Below are 27,677 nucleotides of genomic sequence, written 5' to 3'. Positions count from 1 at the left end.
TGATTTCAGAACTCAGTGTGATAATTTGACCAAATTTCAGTGTTGTAATGTAAAGTGCAAATTCATTTTGCAGGTTTACAAAAAATGAAAATGTTATTTAATTATAAATTTTGCTATTTCTTTTTCCATTCCAGGCATATCAGACCTCAAGTCAGTCCTATGACTCGGACTTTGGAGCCGGGCCCTCGGTGAGAGAGTCCAGGAATCCGTATAGTCGTCAGTCGTCAATGGACAGTAATACTTACATATCAAGCTCTTGTAGAGATCGTGATAGAAAAGTTCTATCCACTAGCAACCTTGATAGTCATTACTTTGACGGATCGGAAACATTTCCTCATTTTGATCACGAACCTTTACAGCGACGACAGTTAAAATCGTCTACTTCTTATACCTCTGGTTTAAGTGTTTATCGTGATCAGCAACAGCCTGAAGAAAATATGAATAAAAATGTGTTTTTAGATCGCCGACGGGAGTTTGAAAATCGTGCAGCTCAGGAAAATGTTAATCCAAATGCTTCGAAAACATACTCTTTTGGTCTGTACTTTCCAAAAAAGGAAAGCAGAGTGAATAGTGCTGAGAATTTAACAAGATCAGTAATGATCAGGCGGTCTAAAGAAAGTGTGCTACAATCAACTGATTCACAGGAAAATATTTCAAAACTACAGTCTTCCAGAACTCGTAATGTGCCTATTGAATACAGACATAGTGGCAGTCCAGACCAAAAAGCAGAAAGGTTCCGCTCACAGGAGATGTTAACACGTGATCATGAGGGGCGGTCATCAAGTCACTATGGGTCTGGAAGCAGTATACGCCACAGCTTTCCGGACTCAGGGGTTCAAATTTGGACCTCTCCTTCTCGGAAGACTAGTGAAACAAGTAGTCCATATGGGTTTGATCATGGCACCCCCACACCGGAAAGCTCAGGAAATAAAAGGGACAGCTATAATTCATCAAGACAGTATGTTCCTGTTATCAATGAGTCCCCCATTTCTAAAAGTCAAAAAATAACAGGTAGTGTTGATAGTATAGATCCTAGGTCAAACATTTATCATACAGAACATCATCTTAGAACCTCATACAATAATAACTCTCATTCTTCTGAGCAACAAAATCAAAATCAACCCTCTTCTAGTAGGACTTTTATAGTGAAAATAGGTGATAACCATGAAAGAAGTAGCACTCCAAATGTTACTCAAAATCAAGCTGGGAACCATTCTTATGGAGCTGCTTTTGCATTGACACGGTCCCCAGCTTCTACTGAGATTGAAATTAGACAGAAACGGGAACCAAGAATTCTAGTTTCTCACAGAAAGAAACAATTTGAAGAAAGAAAAGATGTAACACCCCCACCAGTCACTCCTAGTGCTTTGAACAGTAGTAGATTCAAAAGTGAGATTGAAAAAATTACTACATTTAGAAAATTTGATGGAATACAAGCTAGACTGGCAACATATGAAAAAAACAATAGTAATGTAGAAAATATAGTGCGATCAAGATCTCAGACACCAGTGTCTGCTCAACCAATCAGTAAATCAAGACCTATGTCACAGGAGCGTGTGAGGTCACCAGAGCCTCATCAAAATTCTAATACTCAGTACACTCAGGGAAGCAGCCAATCAAATTTCCCCGATTCTGCGCCAATCAGAATCTATGTCTCTCAAGGAAATTCAAACACCTCAGGGTCTCCAATTGTGGAAATTGTGCATGAGATACCGGAATCTAGAAATCAAGGTCAATATGTCGGTCAGACAGATTCTCCGAGAGAATTAAGGGATCAGACAGACTCTGAGTCTGGTCAGAAACCAGTGAGGAAAGCTTCCTTCCTGTCTGCAGTGAATGCACCATACAGCAGATGTAAGTAAAATACTCCTTAATACAATCCTTACTCCTGTCTGCAGTGAATGCATCATACAGCAGATGTATAAGTAAAATACTCCTTAATACAATCCCTACTCCTGTCTAGAAGACACACTGCAACTTTTTACTAATGGGTGAAATATTGGTTGTGAATAAATAGCTCTTCAGACATTATCAAATCTCCTTGGTTTTTAAATACCACCTTTACAAACTTTACAAAAACTTCGCAAAAATTATCTTGTAAAAACACTTTCTGCTCTTAATTACTTTTGAAGTGGTGCATGTTACTGGATGGAAACACCTAATGTTGTTTGTATTGCAAGTTTATTTAAAAAGCATGATAACTCTTTGGTGAACAATAAAGGACATTGTAGTTAGATATATGGGCGTGTTTTACCTGACTTATCATTGCATCACTTAAAATCTACTATGATAAGACAGAATAACTTCAGCAGTATTGATGAAACAGATACAATGAAACTGAATGGCAGGCAAAATTCCAATTCCCCAGATAAGTGGGGCACAAGGGTGTAGAGGTAGAGCATCTGAATACTTAAGTTCCTGAAAGGAGTGAAATTTGAACACAGTCTCTGGCTTTATTGCTGTTGCTGGTAGTACTCATACATTCTCATTATAAGTTATAACCTATTTCATTTAACACCTTTCTCTACAGTATTAATGTAAAATACTATTAAAGATGTTGAATCGGTCACAGTTTCCTTTTTAGCTCGACTATTCGAAGAATAAGGGAGCTATCCTTCTCGCCCCGGCGTCAGCGTGAGTGTGAGCGTCACGCAAATGTTAAAGTTTGCATACGACCCCAAATATTTTCAAAGTCCATTGAGATATTGCTTTCATAATTTGCATACTTGTTTACCATCATGACCCCATTCTGTTAAAAGGAGGAGGCAACTCTATCAAGCATTTTGACTGAATTATGGCCCCTTTTATACTTAGAATAAATGTTAAAGTTTGCGTACCACCCCAAACATTTTCAAAGTCCATTGAGATATTGCTTTCATATTTTGCATACTTGTTAACCATCATGACCTCAGTCTGTAAAAAGGAGGAGGCAACTCTAACAAGCATTTTGACTGAATTATGGCCCCTTTTCGACTTAGAATATATGCTTATTGTAATGTTAAAGTTTTACTCATTGCTTATATTATACTATCAAGCACTGAGAATAGTCGAGCGTGCTGTCCACTGACAGCTCTTGTTTGGTCCATAAATTAATTTGGGGTGTATATTTCTGTTATCCTCTTCTATGGATATATTGTGTGTATATATTGTATAATTTATGTATCTAATTTAAGTTGTATATCCTGACCTTGCCATGTCTATGTACTTTTGGAGAAGTCCGTGATGGAACAAAAAAAGTGTGTAGAAAACAAGGTTCTGCTGTTTATTTCATAAAGTGTCAGACCGTATATTTTATATCTCAGTCTTTTTGTTCAAAAGTCTTTGAAACATTGAATTGTTCATTAATTGGCGATATGGTTGATTACTAGACCTGCAAGAGTCAGAAATGTACCCAGTTTTCCTTTGTTACTGTTGTGATTTGGTGTTGTGATGATGTTGTGCTATTTTTAGACCTGCCTCAAACAGGGTATGATAACGAGACCCCAGAATGTGATGTCACGCCAAAATCGTCGCGTACATTTTCAGCGAAACAGAGTGTTTCTCGAGACTTGCGGGAAGGAAGTGCAACTCCGACTAATTTCCAGTGGTCCGGTCGAACTCCCAGCCCAGCACGGGGTACTTGTTGTATTTGCATGATTGTTGTCTATTTTTAGTAACACATACATGTGTAATGTAGATTTGGTAATTTTCATGATGGTTTTATTTCTGCAGACATTCAGAAACAGTGAAACAAGAGTTCAAAACACTTGTGAATGTGAACCAACATTTTCCCCTAAAGAATATGAAAGTGTGAAAGTGCCTTAGAACATGTTTAGAATGTTTGTATTTAATTAAATGTTGAAAAGTGATGTGAATAGTACCCAATCTACATGGTATCGTGTATGAAATTTCTTTTAATCATAAAATTTAGTGTTGTGAAAATATTTTTATGTTTTAAAAACAGATTGAACATTTTGATATGAAGTTAGCAATATTTCAGTTTCATCCTCTCAAAATTAAAATTGTATAACTTCAGCCAAAATATTGTAATAATTTCATCAGTATTTACTTAACGTTAAAGAACCATAATAATTTTGGTCAGTAGAAGACAGCTCAGTGATTTACTTGATAAAAGAAATTGGTTAGGCTGATAGAAGTTGGGGAAAACTGAGTTGAGATATGCAGAACATGAAGTAAAATGGAGCCTGCCAACTTAGCTCAATAGGAAGAGCATGGATCTAAAGATCATGGGATAGGGAGTTTGATCCCCAGGTGAAGCATGTGTTCTCCATAACAATTTAATAAAAAAGCATCATATTTCCTTTCGTTATACACCTGATAGAGAAGTTGGTAGTTCGTTGTGATGAACAGGTAAATACTGGTACAGAATCCAGGAACACTGCTTAGGTTAACTGCCGGCCATTACATAATTGAAATACCATTAAAAAAACTTTGCTAAACCCAAAAAATACAAACAAAAACACATAAAAGTATTTAAGTAATATTTATCATTGCAGAAGGATCTTAAAAATTATATATATATTGCAGCAATGTCGCCGACCAATACCAGTGCCTTGAATAGTGCTGTTAGTATGTCCTCCTCCTCAATAACAGTGTCTCCTGTAACAACATCAACTGTGAGACTGCGCAACAAACCAGACAGTAAGTTCTTACAGCTATATATAAACCAAATACACCAGAGTGATCTCCCTTCATAAACCTGAAAGAATGCATCTCTTGGTCTTAAATTAAAGTTGTTGGATAACAGATGAAAGAAACAAAATAGCAACTCTTTTGCTTCAAGGGAAGTACATGTAATTCATGAGATTTTTCCTTAAAGGCACAGAATCTATTTGTTCTTGCCTAACCAAGCAGGAAAGCATTTCAAATCCTTTATCCAGTTTAAATTGTTTTATCTCCCCCCTTGTAATTTTTCAGTTAAAAATTTACTAACATTCATGCATATTATTTTACTAGACATTTTCAGTCAAGCATTTGAATGTAAAATTTCCAAGTATATAACAACGGATTTCCTGACATTTTAGTTTCAGCAGAAGACTTTGAGACAAAGTTACATCGAAGAACATCGTATCTAATGGCAACAGCTCCAGACAGATCAGCTGCTAGTCTGAAAATGTCTCCAACAGTTTCTGTACCTCTTGATCCAAAGTAAGTAGTATATTGATGATATAAACTGGCTTCAAGAGCAGATCAGGATTTTGGTTTAGAGGGTTACAGTTTATATGGGGGGTACTAGGATATGCCCCCCATTAAAAATTTTGGCCACTATTCAAACGGTGCAGTCTGAAATATATAGATATTTAACACAATGTCATATTAAAACTTAAAAAAAAGATATTGATCAAAATGATAGCTTTTAAGCTGACTGTTGTCTCAGCACATGTAAAATATATCAAGCCAAGATAGCTGAATAATAATGACTGGTTACTGGTGGGAAGGTGGTTGGGGTGAGCATCTGGTATGGTCTTTCTTAATTTTGTCCTTGGGCTTTCTCATACAGTCACTGTGGGTGAAGTACATCTTAAGCCATCACACTACAATTAGAAAGTGCGTTATCATAGTAACAAAATTTGAGATTGCTCAATGTTTGCTATTCAGGAAGTCAGCACAGTTGGTGAAGATTTGATTGTGTTTTACCAGTACTGTAAAGGCATTAATGTTAATTTGACCAAGTTTATTGCTAAATACTGTAAAATGGCATATAATTTCACGGTTTTGATCAAAATTAAGATTTCCATTAATAAAAGTATTAGTTTATTTCAAATTTGAATGATAAAATAAATGGGAATTGAATTATTTAATGAGATTTGATATTGTAGATTGTCACACCATTGAAAACCACTGGAAATTAGTCCACTCTTATAAATAATGATATTTTTTCCTCCGAAATTTGATTTTTTTTGCTTTTCAGATTATTGTACATGAAACAATTGAGGTGTTTGTTGTCTTTTCAGCACTCCTGCAACACTGAGCAAACACAAGAGTATGAGAAAACTGAAAGACTTCTTTGGGGAAAAGGTAGGCAGAATTGTCATGTTTTTTTTTGAGATGATTGGTCTTAAGGTAGTTCTGTATGCTTTATTAGCCGGAAGTGAAGGTGTAGAATGATTAGTCAGGAAAACCAAGGATAATGGTAGCTGTTATAAGGGTAGCACAAATGTTTCTGGAAATCTATCTTGTCCCAGTGTGTGAGGTGTTAAAAAGGTTTTATGTATTTCAAGTTTTAACATGAAATAAGCAGCAATGTAAGGGCACCTAATGATATTTGGCGAAGTGTGAAAAATTAAGCGCATGGACCTATACATTTTATTTAGCAGCAACTGAAACTAGGTAAATCTACAGCTATGAAAAGTTTCATTAAAATCTACATTTTGGAGCTTTATCTGTATGTGAAAACGTCATCAAAAGTGTGATTTTCCCTTGTTAAAATTGACCAGAGGATTAATATTTTCGTTTTATGCCTCTAACCTTTTCCTTGGGGGCTGCAAATAGTAACTGCAGCTTCCATGGGTAAATCTGTTCATTATTTTGTTCCGTTAATGAATGTCCATTCTGAACATACATGTATACAGTTGAAACTCAGTATCTTGAATTCCGAGGGATCGAACATTTTGCTTTGATATAACTGAAATTCGACTTAAAGTGATATTTTGTGCACATGTTTTTGGGACAGAACTTGAAAATACCTTTGAGGTAGCCAAAGTTTTAAGATACCAGTAAGCAAGTTGGAGATCGAGTTTCAACTGTACATATAATTATTTTGGCTGATTTTAACCACTGTGTAGAACTTTCCAGAACTGCATAGTTTTATGCTTAAAAATCTGGTGTTTCTAATAAACAGTACAAATTTCAGACCCCAAAGATAGTGGAAGCAACAGAAAGACGTTTCCCTGACCCTGCCAGCCCTATACAGCAGGTGACAAAGGAAGGAAGTTTGGGGGTGAAGGTTGACATGATTGATGGAAAGGTACGAACAAAAACCAAAAGCATAGAAATACACAGGAAATTCTTTTTATATTATAATAATGTTATTTTGAATTTAATCTTAACGCAAAAATCTCTTGTGAAATATGAATGATCTTTCTTGGAGACAAGGGCAGGGTTACAATTACAATTTATAGAATTCTATCGGGCAACAAACCTTGCGTACCTTTTAAGAGAACATTCATACTATATTTGATTTTGGTAGATGAACTCCAGGAACCTGTTTATATAAGATTCTAACTGATTTGCTTAATATTTTAAGAACAATTTCATCACCATTTCATGTCTGTTACAGAGGGCTAGTGACAGATCATGGCGCCCGGTCTGGGCTGTTTTGAGAGGCCATGCCCTGTACCTGTGCAAGGAGAGAAGGGATCCAGCCAATGTATGTTGTTTCTCAAGATAGATAACTCTAATGACCTTATTAAATTAATGTTTGCAAAATTTGATCACACCAAGTTTTGATAAACTGGAATATTCCTCTGTTTAAGTGTTGTTAAGCCTGAAGTTTTTTCGGTAAGATTTATTTTTTTGCTGTTTCATTGGAGATACTCTGTAAGTATGTTAATAGTTAACTTCCTGTAACCCACAGTTCAACTACATCAGGGTCAATAAATTGTTATCAAAAAAGGACAGAGATATACCAAGTTTCATAAGGAAAATTTGTCATAATTTCCCAGTAAAGTAAAAGTTTTGGATAAATCTTGAACATTGATCAAAATTTGCAGTTTTATATATATTGTGTGGTGGTATTAATTAACCCTTAGCCTGCTGGCGGCAAGTGATTCTGCCTTTGCGACCAGTGCAGACCAAGATCAGCCTGCACATCCGTGCAGTCTGATCATGGTCTGCACTGTTCGCTATTCATTCAGTAATTTTTCAGTGAACACCCCTTTGAATAATAAGTGGTATGGCCCAAATTGAATGATGGACCAGTCCATTTTAGATATTTAGCAGGGTAAGGGTTAAAAGGATCTATGTACTCATACTGGTATGCTAATGGTGTTGTAATTTATATTACTGTTGTTTATTTTTCTCTCATTATATAGTATTGATGTTGTTCTCTTTATTTTGAATATTTATCATGAAGTAGTTTTTTAGTATCTTCTGTAAACAATTTTATGTTGCTACAAAAACAAACAAAAAACGTCTTAAGTTAGGTAGTTCTGCATATCTGAAAAACAGGAAGTCCTGGTCACAGGTGTAACATTGTTTTTCCAGATGTGTAAGAATAAAGCCTGAACTTGGTATACTGAAAGCATGCAAATATCATCATGTGTACATTTATAAAAAAATGCAACACAAGTTTCTTTCTGAAGATCAAAAAATGATGAAAATGTTTACACTTGAAGTAATTCCAAAATAATGTCTTCGTGCCCATTGGAACTGTTAGATGTCTTAATCATAGGAAGAATTTACCAAGTTGACAACTACTACATGCTTGGAATCTTAATATTTAGATTTCTGTAAATTATCTTAAATTAAATCTTTTTACAGTATGTTGTGCATGCACTATCAGTCAAAGTGCGTGCAGGGTCTTCACAGGTGTGTATAGTAATCAAGAGTGGTGTCCCTTTTTTGCAGAGTTGTGACCCCTGATTTCAGAGCTTTTTTCCATTTTTCGCTTATTATACTCTTTTGCTTGCATTTTTGAAAAGTCATAATCAAGATTTCAAACTGAAAGTAAAAATAATTTAAAGCTGAACTAATATACTGTAGGAATTTCAAGAAAACTCGCAAGCTTGCTAGATCCAGTCTGCTTTTTTATGCTTCAATGATGTTTACAGTGTAGAAAAATTGAATATAATTTTTATTAACTGTAGCTAGTTTGCTAGATTTATAGAAAATTTTGCAATTTACAATTTATCCCATTGTAAAGTCCACCATTTTACCTTTATTAGACTTAACAAGTACAAAGATAGGTGTACCTGTATATAAAAAAGCTATTGAGCAAGCTAGATGGATACAAATTAATGCAAATGATGTTTTGAAAAGGCTGCTTTTTAGTTAGATGAGTTGTTAAAACACAAGCTGTCCAGTCAGGAGGTTGTAGGTTTGAAACCCGTGTGATGAACATGTTTATGTTGCTGATTGACTGAAATCAGTGAAGGCAATGTGACTAAGGTTATTTGTCCCCTACATCTGATTCTTGTGGGGAAGTTGTCTGTTACTTGAAGAGACCAGGTTAATACTTGTTAGGAAGTCGGTCAGGTGTTATGACTGATATATAGAAGTGAAATACTGTTGAAAAATAGTGTTGAACTCAGCAAAACAAATCAAATGTGCTTATCTGTTGTTGTATAAAAAAGGGGTACTGCATATAAGACACTTTGAATATGTTGGCATTTGTGTGTGGCTATCTCTGAGTGAACTGTCATGGTTTCATTTTATTTGCAAGTTCTCAATATGATGTTCTCAATTGTATCATAATTTTTGCATACAGTTACTTCCAGACTATTTGAGAGAAAAATGTACTCTTCTTGTATATGTGTTTTCAAAGTTTCTGAGTAAAGATTCTACTTGTTTATATACGGAATGAGAATAGATGCATTATTGTGCTGTGTATTTTATATTACATGTGTTGTATTTTAAATGTCGTCATTGAGATATTGCACCAAGTTTTCATAAAAAATTCTTGCTTTGTCTTGAAAATGAACCCAACAATTCTCTTAGAAAGTTATTAGTACTTAATAAACATGGTGTGTATTTCAGTCTTTTTTTTTTTTACAAACATGTCACATACTGCAAAGTTGTTTTATTTCTTGGACACAAAATTTCATGATTTGGGTCAAAATAGTAATTTCTTGAGGATATGAATTTGAGGATTTCAGCTTTTGAACATAAAATTAACCCTTACCCTGCTAAAGTTCTACAATGAACTTATCCATCTTTCAGTTTGGACAGTACCATTGACTGTTAAAAGGGCTGCTTACCAAAAAAAAAAAAACAACAAAAAAACAGACTGAATAGTGAACAGTGCAGATCTTGATCAGACTGCATGGATGTGCGGGCTGATCAAGATCTACACTGGTCGCAAAGGCAGAACTAATCGTATCCAGCATGATTAGGGTTAATTGGAATTCACTTGCTTGTTGGGCTTGAGTCTTTGAACTGGTTCAACCATGGGGTCCATGAAAATGAGTCCCCTAGAAATATTAATAATTACACATTATTTATAAAGGCTCCCGTTTAAATGTTACCTTTTTCAGTGTATTTTAAGCTACTGTTAGTAAAGGTCAGTTTTCTGTAAAGACATTGTGATTTCTACTTTTTTTGATGAAATCTCTAGGATGACATTTTAAATATGGAAAGACACATCAATATGAATAATGGTATACAGCAATGCATATTGTGTTTCTTTGTTCTTTCAGTTTATTTATATTGACTGAATTTCTCTTATGTATCTATAAGGTATATCTAATTTTGACATGAGGTATACACTGGTGATGGGTTGATGATAGCAATTTGTGCTTGCTTTTTGCTTGTTTTCAGGAACAGAATAAATAGAGAAAGCAAATTTAAACTAGTTAGTAATGATAAACAGAATATTAAGCTTTACTTTTTGAAAACTAGGTTGAGTTATTGCACTCACCCATTTGTTTGTGTCCATGTCGCATTTTGGTTAAAGTTGTAACTATGTATGCTGGTATATCAGTAACCACTTATAAGAAAGGATTTAAACTCCACACACATGTTCAGTGACATGAGATGTGCAGGTCTCATAACTCACTTTAGCATGTTTATGAAGTTATGCCCCTTTTTCAACTAATAATGTTTTTAGTAAAGTTTTGAGTGTAAGCTAGTATCTCAGTATCCGCTAATGAGAATGGATTGAAACTTTACACCTTGTTCACAGTGATGATAAGACATGCAAGAAGAGATCCCATAACTCTGTTTTCTTTTTTTACAAAGTTACACCAGTTTTTCAACTTACCAATTTTCTTGGTGGAGTCTATTATCTTATTAAGCAGCATAAAAGGGAAAGATTTATGACTCAAAACCTACCTGGTTATGACTATGTTTGTGTTATTTCAGTAGTTTTGAGTAACAAGGTTTTTTTGAATAGTGGAGCTTGCTGTTCTTTTGTGTTTTAAAAATATAATATGTCAGCTTTGTTTCTCATCAAAAGTATATTTATTCAGATACAGAAAAAGTAATTTAAATAAAAAAAGCAGGTAAAACTTTAAAATTATATTTACAAGATTTTGAAATAGTAGTTAAAACTGTTTGAACAGGATGTGTTGAATAAAATGAATGCATTATATTTCTGTCAAATTCATCTTCTTTGGGTAAAATCATGTTAGGTAGTTAATTTACCCTGAATGCTTACCTTGTGTCAGACTGTGTTATTTCTGTTTCAGCAGACGAACATATTCTCTTATGATGAGCAGCCAATATCAATCAAGTCTTGTATCGTGGACATAGCTCACAGTTACACAAAGCGGAAGAACGTGTTTCGCATGAAGACGTACAATGGTTCGGAATATCTGCTGCAGGCAGAAGACCATGAGGAGATGATCTCGTGGATCGAGAAAATCAAGTCAAACAATAACCCAGACTCTGATGTGAGTGTAATACAGCTTACTCTTAGCTTTGTTATATCAGGATAAAGAGATTCCCAGTATGTTTTATAGAAGTTCCCTATATGGATAAGAGAGGTTCCTTGTATAGTTTGGAAATGGTTGAGAGAGATTCCCTGGTTGGGTTAGAGAGCTTCCCTGTGTGAAATAGAGAGGTTCTTTGTTAGCTATAGAAAATGTTTTAGAGATTCCCTGAATGGTTTATAGAGGTTCCATTGTGTTATTTAGAGGGGTTCCTTGTATGAACTATAGAGATTCCCTGTATGGTTAAGTAATGGTGATGCTTTAGAGAGGTTCTCTTGTGTGGTTAAGAGGGGTTTTTGTATGGTTTAGATGAGGTTCCCTGTAAGGATTAGAGAGGTTCCCTGTATGGTTTAGATGAGGTTCCCTGTAAGGATTAAGAGAGGTTCCCAGTATGGGTAAGAGAGGTTCCCTTCTATGGATTAGAAAGGTTACAATGTTTCATATCACTCTGAACAAACTTGTGCAGTTTAGTACTCACAGGGTATATTAGTAGCTTCAAAGCTAGGTAACCATGATTATTGAAAAGTTAATTTTATATACCATATTGAGTCATTGGTCAGATCATAGCATTTGATACATCAGAACTGGTTACACAAATAAAACAGCTGTCCATAAGGATAGGGACTACTTGGTGCTAAACTGGTCCTTTTTATTTTTAATTGATACATACTTTTAATAGTTGTTTCCTATTGATTTGAAACAAGACTGTGAACTCATGAACCCATTTGTTTATATGAACATTATACTTTGTGGTTTCAGTTAAATATGACTGCTGTAAAATCATTTCATTTCCTAGACATGAAGTTTCATCATTCAGTCCAAAACGGATATTTGTTTGGAGTGAATTTATGCATTATAGCTTTTCTTTTACAATGAATAGCAATTTTTCTTGTTCATTGGGATTTCATTTTGAGGGTTGATGGACAATGGAATCCATAAAAATTAGTCCCATGAATATAGATTCAAGGGGAAATGAATTAATGGATACCAAATTTTAAAGATAATATATTAGTAAATGGGAATAGAATGTTGTCTATTGTTCGTAGATTCCCAAAACCACAAAATCCACAAAAATAATTATGATTTCAAGATACTTGATCTTAAAATGATAATGAGTGAAGTAATTTTTAGAACTCAAACAAATACAAATGTAAGACAAACAAAAATCAATACTCACTTGATAAGACATAAAATTTGTTCGGACAATTAAATGTAAATTTTTCTTTACTTTCAGTCAAGTGGAGTGACAAGCTCAGAACTGATTATACGCAAGAGTCAAGAGCTTGTGGAGACATCAGTATCCACCAAGACGTCCCCACCGCAGACACAAAAAATGGGAAAGAAACTGTCAGTATTATCTATAAAACAGAAGATACCACACTCACCTAGTCTGAAACGCAGAAAAACTACCTCAGGAGAGAAAGGTATTGCTGTTTATTTCACTTTCTACAAGTTTTAGCCATATCTGTTGGTCAAGAGATGTCTCATTCATATCTGATATATTTCATATCTGATTAGTTGTTTCATCTCAGGTGTGATTTTGATTTTGTTGCTGCTTTAGAAATATGCAAGTTTAGACAAAAATGGAAGTAAACAGTAGTCAGCGGGATTAAATCAGTACATGGTTTGTTTGTTATATGGGATATGGGATATAAGCTGTCTCACAAATCCTTATCAAGTTCCTTGACAGCAGAGGTCCTGTGTTAGGCCACAACAATAACATTTTATATGGGTACATAATAATGTAGACGTCTAGACATGGCTGTAATGGGTTCAAACCCTATTGTGGTCATAACCACTCTTTCTCAGTAAGACTCCTCTTGTGTTGGGTTTTAACAGGAAGAGAAAAAATGAATTTATATTAAGTATTGTAAGCTATTCTAACAATTTTATGATTTTCTTTTATATAAACAAAGAAGGATTTTACCGTGTATTGTCTTGTCGATTAGAACAGGTTTCGCAAAATGACCTACTTTTGGCTATTCCGGTTTACTCCCTCGTATTTAAAACCGCATTTTAATCCAGATTAGTATCCCTTCCTGGTGTAATTCGAATGTGTTAGAAAAAGATTTGGCCTTCATGATTATATTACTACGCATCTGAACTCAAAACCTTGTTTTATTTACCAACAAAGCACGCAAAACTAAAATCTGTTTCCCAAACTGAAAACATTTTTCTTACAGTTAGTTAAGTTAGTGCATGCAATTATTCCGAAGACCACCTGGGAACAAAAACCACCAAGTTGTATAGACCACTAGTTCTGTTTCCAATTTAACACACAGATACACACCACATACAAATAAAGTGTACACTGTGACCTTCCCAGGCTTGGTCAGTGTATACAGGTTTGACTGTATTATGTATGGATGTTTCTGCTCATTAGATATATCATTTACACTGTACTTGAATGTTACTGTAGATAGGGTGATATATGAGATGATTTTATTTTTTTTTTTGCTTAAATTTGCAAATAATGTCACTGGCTGATTTCTAAATATTTGTGAGTATTAATTGGCAGCATGTCCTGGAACTGAAATACTCCTGTTTTGTGAATGATTAACTTCACAAGGCTGCTTACCATGAAATCCGTAAGTAAATCCTATGCAAAAATTACCCAGTATATACCTTAACAGTCTGTATTATGTAAACAATTGTTTTGGGTGTTTAAGACTAAATGCTGTTGTACTCACTACAGTTGATGAGTCAGGAAAACCAAAGACATGGAAGGGGAAGTTAGGAAAGAGTTTTAAGAAACAGTTTGCACCTAGTCCATCCAACGTGGACAGAATTACACCTGTCCCAGAGTCTGCAGGCATGTTTGGCTCTCCGCTTGAAGACTGCACACCATCACCTAACAACGAGGTATGTTGTGCATTAAATGTAAAAGTCATCATTTGTTTAGCTTTGTAAGCTGTTTTATAATGGTGAGCGCTGGTACTAAGCCATACAGTTAGTTCTGTTTTGATTTTGAATAGCTTGATGAAAAACAGTTACTTGGTGGAAGTTATTTGTGATGTACAATTACTGTCCTATTAATATTAGTATTTTTTCAACATTGATAGAGCCATACTTGGTAAAAGTGTGAGAACATGGAATTTTGTCCCATTGAAATTGTCAAACACTTTCTTGATTTGATTGCTTGACATACATTACTTTTATAGTAATCAGCAAAGCATTATGTTGTTTCATTTAAAGCACAAACAGTAGCACAAAGTTGACAGAATAATGACTCTGTATCTTTACACTCTGCTGTGATACCATGAATTTTCAACAGCAACACAGTCTTTGTTTTCCCTATATACTTACATGTTATGCTATTTTCTGCAGTTCGTCCCCCTTGTTGTTGACCTGTGTATTCAGATTGTTGAAGCGAGGGGGCTGGAGATGATTGGTGTTTTCCGTATCCCTGGTAACAAGGCTGCTGTCACTCTTCTACAAGAAGAATTCAACAAAGTAAGTCTAAACTGTATCCATTGTAACAAAGCTGCCATTACTGTTCTACAGGTTCAGTCTATACCATATCTCAATGTAAAAAATGTAAGTCTTTACCTTATTTCTGGTAGAAAAGCAGCCATTCCTCTTCAGTAAATTAGGTTTATACTATATTCTTGGGTAAATATACCAAATAACATTCTGAAAAATGTACACATTTAATAAAGTTCAAAGGGCTTTTTGTTAAATTTTGTGTTAAATCCACGCTTTGCAGATACATGAACACCAGAAAAATAACTTTAATCCTTTATAATTCCAAGTTAACATGTTTCCAAACCAATTTTTCAAATTTTATGATTTTGCTCTGCATCAAAAATTTTGAGTTGATGCCATGTTCGTTGGATAGGAAAGGGTCTTACTAAGAAAGAGTGTAAACGCTTACATGTTTCGTTTAGAAATGAAAAAAGTCATTGCTGTTTTTCAAATTTTACTGCTATCAGTGTCTGATGCACATGAATACAGAAATGATAAAAATAGTTCATTGGTTTGTGAACCTCTCAGCTAAATCAATCAAATTATTAGCTCACCTGTCACAAAGTGACAAGGTGAGCTTTTGTGATCGCGCGGTGTCCGTCGTCCGTCCGTGCGTGCGTCCGTAAACTTTTGCTTGTGACCACTCTAGAGGTCACATTTTTCATGGGATCTTTATGAAAGTTGGTCAGAATGTTCATCTTGATGATATCTAGGTCAAGTTCGAAACTGGGTCCCGTGCCGTCAAAAACTAGTTCAGTATGTCTAAAAATAGAAAAACCTTGTGACCTCTCAAGAGGCCATATATTTCATGAGATCTTCATGAAAATTGGTCAGATTGTTCACCTTGATGATATCTAGGTCAAGTTTGAAAATGGGTCACGTGCCATCAAAAACTAGGTCAGTAGGTCAAATAATAGAAAAACCTTGTGACCTCTCTAGAGGCCATATTTTTTATGGGATCTGTATGAAAGTTGGTCTGAATGTTCATCTTGATGATATCTAGGTCAAGTTCGAAAGTGGGTCACGTGCCTTCAAAAACTAGGTCAGTAGGTGAAATAATAGAAAAACCTTGTGACCTCTCTAAATAATGGAAAAAACGACGTCATACTCAAAACTGGGTCATGTGGGAAGAGGTGAGCGATTCAGGACCATCATGGTCCTCTTGTTTTAGTTAATAGGTATTGGAATTTTTTATTACTGAACAGTAGTTAAACATACCACATAAGTCAAACATTTGTTTTCATTGATCAGAGTGACTGTACATAAAATCACTGGATATATTTGTTTATTCATTCAGGGTATAGAAGCAATGAACTTGGACCATGAGAAATGGTCGGATGTGAACGTGATCAGCAGTCTACTGAAATCTTTCTTCAGACAACTGCCAGAGCCTCTCATACCTGATGGTACATATTTAAGTTTATTTATAAAATAGAGTTTAGCCATAAATGAGTACAAAATGGGTACACAGTACCAGAAAATAATAGCATTTTCTTCACTTTGAATTTTGGTCCTTCTCGCATAGAAACTAGTAGATAATTTTATCCTATTTGGCCATCTTAATTAAAATATTAAATTTTTCCTCAGCTGAATCTATTAAAACGAAATTGGGTAAATGTTTTATGGTATTTTTTTTCAGATTTGTACCAACCGTTTATTGATGCTAACAGAATTGAGGATCCAGAGAGACGTATGTTGAAATTGAAGCGTCTCATACACGAACTGCCAGAACACCACTTTGAAACATTCAAACACCTGGCTAAACATCTCAATAAAGTTGCCCAGTACGGAGATATCAACAGAGTAAGTCTTAACAATCAGATTGTGTTGTTTATAAGTTACACCAATGCCATTCAGTGATATGACAGTTTTTAGCTGTTACTGATGGAAGAAGACCCAAGGTGCCTGTACTGATGGAGGGAGATCCAAGGTGCCGGTACTGATGGAGGGAGATCCAAGGTGCCGGTACTGATGGAGGGAGATCCAAGGTGCCTGTACTGATGGAGGGAGACCCAAGGTGCCGGTACTGATGGAGGGAGATCCAAGGTGCCGGTACTGATGGAAGAAGACCCAAGGTGCCTGTACTGATGGAGGGAGACCCAAGGTGCCGGTACTGATGGAGGGAGATCCAAGGTGCCGGTACTGATGGAGGGAGATCCAAGGTGCCCATTTTGAGCATTATTTCAGGCATAGGAAGGTACCTGGGTAGAACTACCGACCTTCTGCTAGCCACCTGGATGACTTCTTAACATGATGACCAAAGGAACCTGCTAGAGGCAAGGTTTAAGTAATTCAGTCGGCAGCAGTACCCTGGTACCATGTGGCAAAACAAATTAACAGATTACAGTTTTCAAATTTAATAATGAAAATTTGTGAGATGTGTTTTCAAACATTATGACAAGACTTTTTAGATGAAAATTGTCAACTTATGATAATTGAATTGATAAAATTTCAGATGGAAGCCAAAAATCTTGCCATTGTATTTGGACCAACATTGATACGTAAAGCAGACGACAATATGGTTGCCATGGTAACAGACATGTCTGACCATTGTAAGATCATAGAGAGCATTATACTTCATGTAAGTATTCCATACACTTACAAGTTAAAATATTTGCTAAAACCTGTACACTGGAGTATGTATTCATCATTCTTACTTGTTTTTCTCTGTTAAAACACTTACGCTAGAATGACATCATGTTAACATGCGGTGACATCAATGTTTTTGTTGCGACCAAGAAAGAGCGCTTCTATATTTTATCTACTGTTTTAGATTAAGGGCATATTAGAATCGAAATAATTTATAGCAAAAGAGTGTTTTAACACAATTTATACACTAGGGCGGTAATACGTCGTACAAAATATTTCACTCAAGCTGCGCCCTTGTGAAATTATTACACCCGACGTATAACCACCCATCGTGCATAAATAGTGTTATTTCTTAAATACCGTAGATACCCATGTATAATGCGCACCCGTGTATAATGCGCACCCCTGATCTTAGTCCAAAATCCTGGGGGAAAAAAAAAAATTTTGGGTCAATTTTTGAGGTGGATGGAAAACAAAAGTAGAGTTTACATCGACACCGGTAATAAATTTTATCTCCACGGCGGAGAGCAGCATCAGTCTCACGGTACTATCGATTTTTGTTTTCTCGAAAATAAAACCAGTAAATTATTGTTATATTTGTTGTTTTACCTTTTTTAATTCACTATTTTGAATAAATAAATAGCAGCTGATTCAATATTTGGGAATGGTATCTTTCATAATGACATGAGCTTCTCAATTCAATTTGATAACAAAAGGTGTGATAGTCTTTTTGTCACGATCATAAAGCCAGTAATTACCGGCAATTAACGTGTCACCTCGTGTCAATTATGTTGTTCACAGTTTGATCTCGGTTAAAGATAATTCTCGATCTTTAATTAGTATCATAATTTTTGTGATTTATAAACATTTCTTTCGTCAAAATACTTTTAAATTTATATGAAATTAATTTTGTTTCAAAGAAAAATAAACAATTCGATCTTTTACGGAACGTAACGGCAATCTTAGATTTTAGCGGAGACAGTAAGCGCGGGGAGTAGTTTCCCTTTACCAAAATGGCGAACATCGGTAACAAACTTGTTTTGAAGTAGGAAAATTGTCTATACCTGTATATTATGCGCACCCACGATTCGGGGGTGGTCCCGGGGGTCAAAAAACTGCGCATTATACATGGGTATCTACGGGTAGTTTAAAGTCTTAACGTTAAAGCAGACTCATAAATGCCAAATATTCAATTTGCCATAACTTTGTTTATAGTGAATTGATACCACTAGAACTTTGTAGAAGACACACTCCTTGCAAAATTTCATTTCATTTTGTGCTGAATTTAACAGTAACGGGGCAAAATGAAAAATTAGCAGTTCAAGTCTAAATTTCAGACTTGAAACATTGGAGAATGCTGGTACAGAGCTTGTACAGGTTATTATATGTTCTCTAGCTTGCCAAGTTAGTTCAGTAGGTAGGGTACTTTCATTCAGGAGGCTGAAGATTTGGCTTGCAGCTGTATGTTCTTTCTTACGGTTTGAATCCCAGGCAAGGCATATATTTCTGTGATGATTGATTAAAGACATTGGGGTTACAGTCATTAACCTACTGTCATTTGTCCTTTACCTCTTACACATGCGGTGGGTGAAGGAGTGCGTTTAGGAGTTACCAGTTATTTAAGAAAGACATTTATGCTTTGTAGGTATATATTGACATTCTTCAAAACTTTGTGCTTTGTAAACAATCAGTTCGAAGGGAAATTTATGAAATTCATATTGAATTATTCTTCTGTGACATGATTTCAGCTTACTGAAATACATTATTTTAAATCTTTTATTTAGTAAATTTTATCAATTTTGCAGTATGAATGGTTCTTTGGTTCTTGGGAGAATGACAGTTACGTTCCAACCGATGATGATGCTACAGAGTGTGTGTCCTTGATGTCCGCTGTCACATCCAGTACTAAAGATGATACAGGTATTCATGTCTTCTATTGAATTCTACAAATTCTAACAATTGCTGTAAAGTTACTATTATTCAAGGGGATTCATTTTCATAGATTTTGTAGTTGAAACAATCCATAAAATTTAATCCTATCAAAGGATCTCTGTGGCTGAAACATTAAGGTTACTGACCAATAATTTTGGTTCAAAACCCTGTTTTGGGTGTAGAATTCTTCCATATAAGGAATCAGTCTAGCTGTCTTATGGAAGGTTGACAGTTCTACCAAGGTGATGAAATAATGCCTGTAGGAGTTTGAATTTCAGCCTTTCAGAGCATGGATGGTTCAGAGTTATAAAACAATGCTGGAGACCACTCAAGCATCCCATTGGTTGAGCACCATCTTGAGATTGACCAATGGGACCCTGCAGTCTGACACTAGTCTCTACTAAATTTTGTATCATAACCTTGGACTCTGTTTTAGTTGTGAAGTTGAAATGATCTTTAAGTTATTATATTTAAAATTACACTTTTTCATGTCAAGATAAATAGAAAGTTAATTGATAAGAATTTATGTTTGAAGTATGAGTATAAATACTTATAGAAAAAGTATTTGAATGCACTGTTTGATTTTATATTTGTATGTCCAAACAAGCTGACATTTAGTTGACCTTGACTTTTATATTATATATATTGACTTCCCAAGTCTATATATTCAATTTCAGAAGTAAATCCACAAGAGATTGTTAGCAGTATAGTGGAGGCAGCTAATAGAAAGTTACGTGGAGAGCATCCGCCAACTGTAGAAAAACGGAGTGTTTCTGTGTCGGAAGTATCACCAAAGTTCAATGAAAGAAACATTGATCAAGAGATACTTCTGAGAACCAGAAAAATTGACAACACATCAAGGAGTAGTCCAAATCTAGCAGCAATGCAACGATCTGCCGAGGTCTTGAAAACATCTTCATCTGATATATCAACAGACAGACGTATGGCAAAATCACAAGAGTTTGGTGACAGGGAGTTTAAAGATTTCGATTACATTGATTCAGACAAAGAAAGTTCTTGTGCTTATTTGACTCCAACAACGAGATATTTTTCCGATGAATCGTTATTAGATAGAAATGATGAGTTAGAATTGTCTCATAGTACATTGAGTGGCAGTTATAGTAGGCTAAGTAAAGAAACTATTGATAGCCTGAAACGTATCGAAATGGAGGCGCGGGCATTGAGGGAACGCGAAGAACGTAGACAACGAGATTTGGAGAAAAGAAAATTAGAAAAACAGAGGATTGAGCAGGATATCTTACAAACTCGGCAAGAGTTAGAAATTGAGGAAAGGCATAGTATCGAAGATTTGTTAAATGCACCAGATTATACAAAATTTGGTGTCAGTAAAGATTATTCACATAAACGTAAAATTGATTCTAGTGAATACAGAAATTCTCGTGATAAAAATAAATCAAATAGTGGTAGATATTTAAGAGAGTCACCAAGCGGTGGTAAATACTTTGTAATAAAAGGGAACTCTCCCAGCTCAAGGCCTTCGCGTCCTCCTAAACAAACTAGTGTTGAATCTTTGGTTGCACAGTCAAAACGGACAGGCTCCTTAGAAAACATGGTTAATGGACAAAAGAAGGGTCAGGGCAGACCATTGGCACAGGTCAGGGCCAGAAAAGGGGAAGATCGAGCTAAGAGAGATTCTGCAGAAATCAAACATAGAAGCAATGGCTTCAGTAGAAGTAGTTCTGTTAGAAGAGGATCTTTAGACTCTTTAATTGATCTTATTGAGAAAAGAGACAGTAGAATGTCATGGGCTTCGACAGATTCTGATGAAGGGCTTGATTTACTAACTACCCTTACCTCAACATTTGATCAGAAATTACAAACATTATCTAGTCCAAAACTATCCCAGTCACCTACAGTACCCCCTCCCCCTCCAAGGAGAATGCCAAATTATTCTAGCAACTCTAGTTTAAGTACTACCAACACCGGAGATTCTGGGGATTCCCCGTCACAAATAGCACAGCATAGACTCCCACCACAAGTGCCGTTATCGTCTGTCATAAATCGGCAAAATATTGCTGCTGATTTCCCATCTAAACAGTATAGAGATCCCAGTTTACATAGAACTCCACCAAAACCTGATACAAAAATTGGTCTGGCGACACGATTCGAAAGATCTACTACTCATAATCCGTTATATGAAGGGAATAGTGAACCAAATTTAAATGCTCTTTCAAGGAGTGGAAGTAACTATGGAGAGAGCTTACAAAGTGATGTAACATATTCAGTTGATAGTGCTATATTTAGTGGAAGTAATAGAGTTTTAGATAGACAAGATGGTGATTCTCGTGTTTCGTCGGTAATGGTTGTAATTTCAAGCCCGTCTGTGATGTCTGCGGACAGTCGACACAGTGCTGGATATTCTAGCCCGCAGTATGTCTCTAAACCTGTCATGTCATCGCAGTCGAACATTATTCCAAAATGGGAATCGTATATACCTAATACTTCAAATAGTACTGAATATAGACCAATATCAAAGGCTGAAAAAACAGAGGTTAATGTCAAACTGTCTCAGACTGTTGTAGATAAAAACAAAATTTCAAATAGTGCAGACATTCCCCAAAGTTCAAAGTCTAGGTCAGCTTCCCCGCCACCTTCAAATCGTAAAAGAAGTGAGAAAAAGAAGCGTAGGCGTCATACAGTAGGTGGGACAAATGATGGTGAACACATTAAAGCTATATCTGATGCTCTTCCAAAAGAAGAGCAGAGAAGGTCTGCATGGGAGCAGCTGAGGCCGAATGTTGGCCAGCATAGCAATATCGGACCAAACAGTAGTATGCTGACATGGCTTCGAAATGAACGTCTCCGCGGCAGCTCCCCAGATCTCTCTATGTCAAGGAGGGAGAAAGGCAATGGCAACAGAAATTAAACATTATATTTATATTATTTTTACTTGTTTCGTGAATATTTTAGCTTATAGTTTTTTAAGAAAATGTATTTTTGTTGTATTAAGGTGATTTATCATACCAGAGGTTGCAGTAATTTTGTTTTTAGCAGATATAACCATGTCTTACCCACTGTCAGTTTACTTTGAGATCTATGTTTCAAGTTTTCATATAATTTCACCCACTGAAACCATTAATATTTGTGGGGACTTTTTAGTGGATTTCATGGTTCATGGAACCTGAATTAACAAGTAGTAACAAGAGTTATATCCCCTTAAAATAGCCATTCTGGCTGAACCCACATAAGTTCCTGCCAAGGAAATGGTTCCAGAGTATTTTAAAGTAGTATTTTATTGAATACATTGACAATCAAAATAACTTAACCACCTCCATTCACATGGTTGTAAACCATTTTTGTAATTTTTTAGTTGATAGTTAATGATTTAGTATACTATGATATGACATGGAATATATGCCTTTCACACTTGCAATTTATTTTACCAAACACAGAGATTAACTTTTTTTACGTATGTTTTATATGCCAAGCCTTTTAAAGTTAACATGATTTTTTATGATTAATTAGATAATTTGTTATAATATTAATTTTTTCTAATGTATCAACCAATAGGGCATTCTGTGTGTCAGTTTATTATTACAACAGCGAACTTTCAGTCTAGTCTTTAGATTTTATGACACAAATTGTACATCCTCCTTTAGAACACTCTGCTTTGACTGAAATATTAAAAGTCTGCTAGGTTGGAATTATTTTCCAGACAGTCATTAGATGATCCTAGAATGTTGGATTGAAGATTTCACAGCACTAGTTTAACATTTTCATCCTTTTTTTTACCTAAGAAAAAAAGAACATTAATGATACAGATGAATACTCCCATAAACAAATTATGTAGGTTTTTTTTAATATGTTCATCATCTAAAGTTAAAAGTATCCTATGATGATTCCATTGCAAATTTCATTTTGTTAAATTTCCATGAGTTAGGAAAATTCCATTATACAATTGTAGATGAACCATATCTCCCCTACAGCATTTATTAGAAGTTTGGAAGATTCCATTACAGGTATCTGGGGTTGTGAAGATGGCAGAGAAACCTGTTGATTGCTGGAATACAATTTGTCAGGGATTTTGCAGTTCTCATAACTGCAAACTTCTCTCCCATTTCCACTTGTGTTTTAACATTGGATTTTTAACCATTTTTCCCTAGGCTTAATAGTTTTATGGACAGTTTATTTTTATTGATATTTTTTATCAGTTTGTTGATTTCAAAACAACCTCTCACTTCTACCTAAATGCATTAGACGAATCATTTAAAGTTTTAAGGCTATTTCATATGGAAATATGTGTTAGAACTTTTTATAGACTTGTTAACCATATGTGTAGAAGTGTTTTATGAATATTTTAGTTAATTCTAGCCTTACTGCACACTTATTTCGTACAGCTTTAAATCAAGTAATTGTATTACTTGATTTTAAGCGATTTATTTTCGAACCATAGTAAGGCTAGGCAACAGTAACGTCATATCTTCATTATATTGTACAATATTCTAGTTATTAGTGTAAGGAAGTTTACACTTTTCAATATTTATAGCAACATATGTTTGAACATGTCATAGACAGAGAGCATGACACATATACAGAAAATGTACCCTGTTGGTAAGAACACATGTTGGATATAACATTGGGAATTCCATGTGTGATATTAAAGATAAATGTTTCATATAAGTTATAATTTATACTCCATTAAGTTCATCACCATTGTAAGTAAATGTTCAGTAGTTTTTAACAACAGTTTATATTTATGAATAACAGTTTTTAAAAGATATTTCATGTAAATTCATCATAACAAATAAACTAAAACTGATTGAAAAAAAAAATCCATCCCAACAGCATCTAAATTACCAGCTTAGAGACAGCTTGATCTGAGATTTGGTTATGTTGCAAGGAAACATAAATGAAACCAGCCTATCAGGGAGCTTTTATCAGATGCCAATTTTCTTGCTGCAGTATTTATTGTGAATGATGTATTTTTCTTGAAAAAAAGGATTATCATGTATAATGTTGAGTTTTGTACATGAACCTTGTATGTGGTAAAGCATTCGTCAGGATTAATTTGCCGATTTTATACTGTATATTTATCATGTCTAAATGCCAAAATGTAAATAATGTTAATAGTATTAAAGACATGACACTTTGATTGTATTGTTATATTTATCTACATGTCTGCATGTCAATTTGCAGTGGTATGCAACAGAGTATATTTAGCATAAAGAAACCCTACCTGGCAGATTTAATAAGTTGACACCAAATAGCTTTTTCCATATGCACATACATATAATACCTTGTTTTATTCCATTTGTCCAGAAAATCTGCTTACCTGTAAAAAAAATTTTAAGATTACTTGAGATCTGGTTTTACCTAAAAATGGTTGAAAGAAATATATTGCAAAGAACATTTTACTTCTGATACATATCGGAATTTTTTTTTCAAATTTGGCGTTTTTTATTTTATTTTTATTATTATTATTTTTTTTTTTGAATTTTTACATGCATTAATGTTAACTACTTGGTCATCTAAAGTAAGTAATATTTAAATAACTTTTTGAAAAGATTCTGGTTGTATTGCACATATTCGTTACAACCCGCAATGTCCTATTTGTATTTCAAGTGCAGGGACAACATTACTGGTAACTGCCTGCAGCAAAATTGGTCCCTGCAATTGAATGAAATTGTACGTTAGATATTTCCTCATTTGGTCGAGGGTTTAGGATCCACTGTAACACCCATTTCTAGTGGCGGAATTTAAGTTGGGAACTGGATGATAAACTCAAATTTTTCGTATCAATTTGTCTCCATTTAAAATGCAAATCTACAGTTTTTGGCAAGTTGTGGATTAGATTTCCATTTTGCATTAAGTTAAGAAATGGGTGTTATTGTAGATCCAAATAGTCCTGCAAGAAGGCATTTTTTACAGATTGTTGTTAGTAAAAGTACTGATTGTGCTAATTCATGTGGAATAAAAGACTTACACTGTTACAAGTATCTTTGTTTTGAGCTCTTGTTTGTTTCTGTGAAGTGTAGTTAGTTTGTAACTGAATGATCTAAGATCAGAAACTAGGTTACAAGGTCAATCGTAGTAAAACCTTACATAACATTTTTTGTTTTAATGAAATCAATGCCAAATTAAATACTAGGTTGTATGGGGCAAGAACTAAGTCAAGTGAGTGCCACAGGGCCTTCTATGCCCTCTTGTTTTGTTTAGGTCCACTTCCCTTACATACTATAACTTTGAACCAAGAAACTTTTCATGATCAATACTAAGAACCATTCACTTTTCTTGCACATTGCCATTTAAGAAGTGCATTGGTATCAGCAGGTGAGACGGTACTCTTGTTATTCTTTTCAAAGCCTTTTCTGAATACTTAATGTCGGAGATGGTACACGAAGCATTTTCTGAGTTCTTACTGTCAGAGATGGTACACAAAGCCTTTTCTGAATACTTGATGTCAGAAATGGTACACAAAGCCTTTTCTGAATACTTGATGTCAGAAATGGTACACAAAGCCTTTTCTGAGTACTTAATGTCAAGAGATGGTACACAAAGCCTTTTCTGAATACTTAATGTCAGAGATGGTACACAAAGCCTTTTCTGAGTACTTAATGTCAAGAGATGGTACACAAAGCCTTTTCTGAGTACTTAATGTCAGAGATGGTACACAAAGCCTTTTCTGAGTACTTAATGTCAGAAATGGTACACAAAGCCTTTTCTGAATACTTAATGTCAGAGATGGTACACAAAGCCTTTTCTGAGTACTTAATGTCAAGAGATGGTACACAAAGCCTTTTCTGAATACTTAATGTCAGAGATGGTACACAAAGCCTTTTCTGAGTACTTAATGTCAAGAGATGGTACACAAAGCCTTTTCTGAGTACTTAATGTCAGAGATGGTACACAAAGCCTTTTCTGAATACTTAATGTCAGAGATGGTACACAAAGCCTTTTAAAGTTCTGGAATCTTTTAGGTTTAGCATCGTTTTTTAACAGTACTTCTTCAATGGCATGGAGTTCACCTAAATAATGTTCCTATGTTTCACCAGTACTTACCTGTTCTCTACACCAGTACGTTCTATACACCAGTACTTACCTGTTCTCTACACCAGTACGTTCTCTACACCAGTACTTACCTGTTCTCTACAAGTAATTGGCAACTTCTCCACATGACTTAGGACGGAGGATGAATGATATCAGAAGGTAACCCTGCAATCTGTAGGTCTGAGCTCTCCCTGATTAGCTCTAGGTCGGGAGGCCAGTATTAAAATTCAGCATTTGGTCGTTTTTGTGTACAATGTTAAAATAAACCAATCACAACTGCTCTCGAGGGTGTCGAAGCCGTTTGAGAAGTGTGCAGTCAAAAAAAAAAGTTTGGAGAGGCATACTAAAATCTAACATCTGATTAGTTGTTTTCAGCTCACCTGAGCAATGCTCGGGGTGGGTTTTTGTGATCGCTTGATGTCCGGCGTCTGTCGTCTTGTCAACATTTAGCTTGTGTTTGCGATAGAGGCTGTATTTTTCAACTGATCTTTATGAAATTTGGTCAGAATGATAACCTTGATGAAATCTAGGCAAAGTTTTAAAATGGGTCATCTGGGGTCAAAAACTAGGTCACTAGGTCAGATCAAAGAAAAACCTTGTGTATGCAATAGAGGCTGTAATTTTATGCCCCCGAAGGGAGGCATATTAGTTTTCAATTGTCCGTCTGTTCGTTAGTTAGTTCGTTCGTCACGTTAACCTTTTGCATGAAGGCATTTTACTCGTGAACCACTGCACCCAGGACCTTCAAACTTCACATGCTGATAGTACTTATTGAGTACACGACCCCTACTGATTTGGGGTCACCAGGTCAAAGATCAAGGCGCTGCGGGGGGCATTTGTCACCATTAGTGACAGCTCTTGTTCAATTAGTCTTCATGAATTTTGGTCAGAATGATTATCTTGATGAAATCTAGGCCAAGTTCGAAAATGGGTCATCTGGGGTCAAAAAGTAGGTCACTAGGTCAAATCAAAGAAAAACCTTCTGTATGCGATAGAGGCTGTATTTTTCAATTGATCTTCATGGAGTTAAGTCGGAATGATAACCTTGATGAAATTTAGGCTGAGTTTGAAAATGGGTCATCTGAGGTCAAGAAG

At 35.2% G+C, this 27,677-nt stretch overlaps 1 protein-coding gene across 10 annotated transcripts in view; it reads left to right on the top strand.

Moving 5' to 3' along the window:
- The window catches only part of LOC123531429 (rho GTPase-activating protein 21-like), a 94,599-nt gene extending 69,068 nt beyond the window's left edge, over positions 1-25,531 (top strand). For 6 of the 10 annotated variants that reach the window (XM_053518499.1, XM_045312380.2, XM_053518497.1 and 3 more), the window contains 17 exons: positions 135-1,854; positions 3,451-3,615; positions 4,528-4,641; positions 5,025-5,148; positions 5,955-6,018; positions 6,854-6,967; positions 7,280-7,369; positions 8,482-8,529; positions 11,346-11,549; positions 12,823-13,012; positions 14,284-14,450; positions 14,916-15,041; positions 16,351-16,459; positions 16,693-16,856; positions 17,509-17,634; positions 19,448-19,562; positions 20,252-25,531. In XM_053518499.1, the coding sequence (XP_053374474.1) occupies positions 135-1,854; positions 3,451-3,615; positions 4,528-4,641; positions 5,025-5,148; positions 5,955-6,018; positions 6,854-6,967; positions 7,280-7,369; positions 8,482-8,529; positions 11,346-11,549; positions 12,823-13,012; positions 14,284-14,450; positions 14,916-15,041; positions 16,351-16,459; positions 16,693-16,856; positions 17,509-17,634; positions 19,448-19,562; positions 20,252-22,461 (5,850 nt within the window). In that variant the 3' untranslated portion in view covers positions 22,462-25,531. The remainder of the gene's footprint in view (positions 1-134; positions 1,855-3,450; positions 3,616-4,527; positions 4,642-5,024; positions 5,149-5,954; positions 6,019-6,853; positions 6,968-7,279; positions 7,370-8,481; positions 8,530-11,345; positions 11,550-12,822; positions 13,013-14,283; positions 14,451-14,915; positions 15,042-16,350; positions 16,460-16,692; positions 16,857-17,508; positions 17,635-19,447; positions 19,563-20,251) is intronic. The other 4 variants (XM_053518498.1, XM_053518503.1, XM_053518501.1 and 1 more) reach the window with 4 other exon arrangements.
- The last annotated feature ends 2,146 nt before the right edge of the window (positions 25,532-27,677 follow it).

The sequence above is a fragment of the Mercenaria mercenaria genome, chromosome 11, assembly GCF_021730395.1.
Source record: "Mercenaria mercenaria strain notata chromosome 11, MADL_Memer_1, whole genome shotgun sequence".
Lineage (NCBI taxonomy): Eukaryota > Metazoa > Mollusca > Bivalvia > Venerida > Veneridae > Mercenaria > Mercenaria mercenaria.
This window is presented reverse-complemented; position numbering and strand designations above follow the sequence as displayed.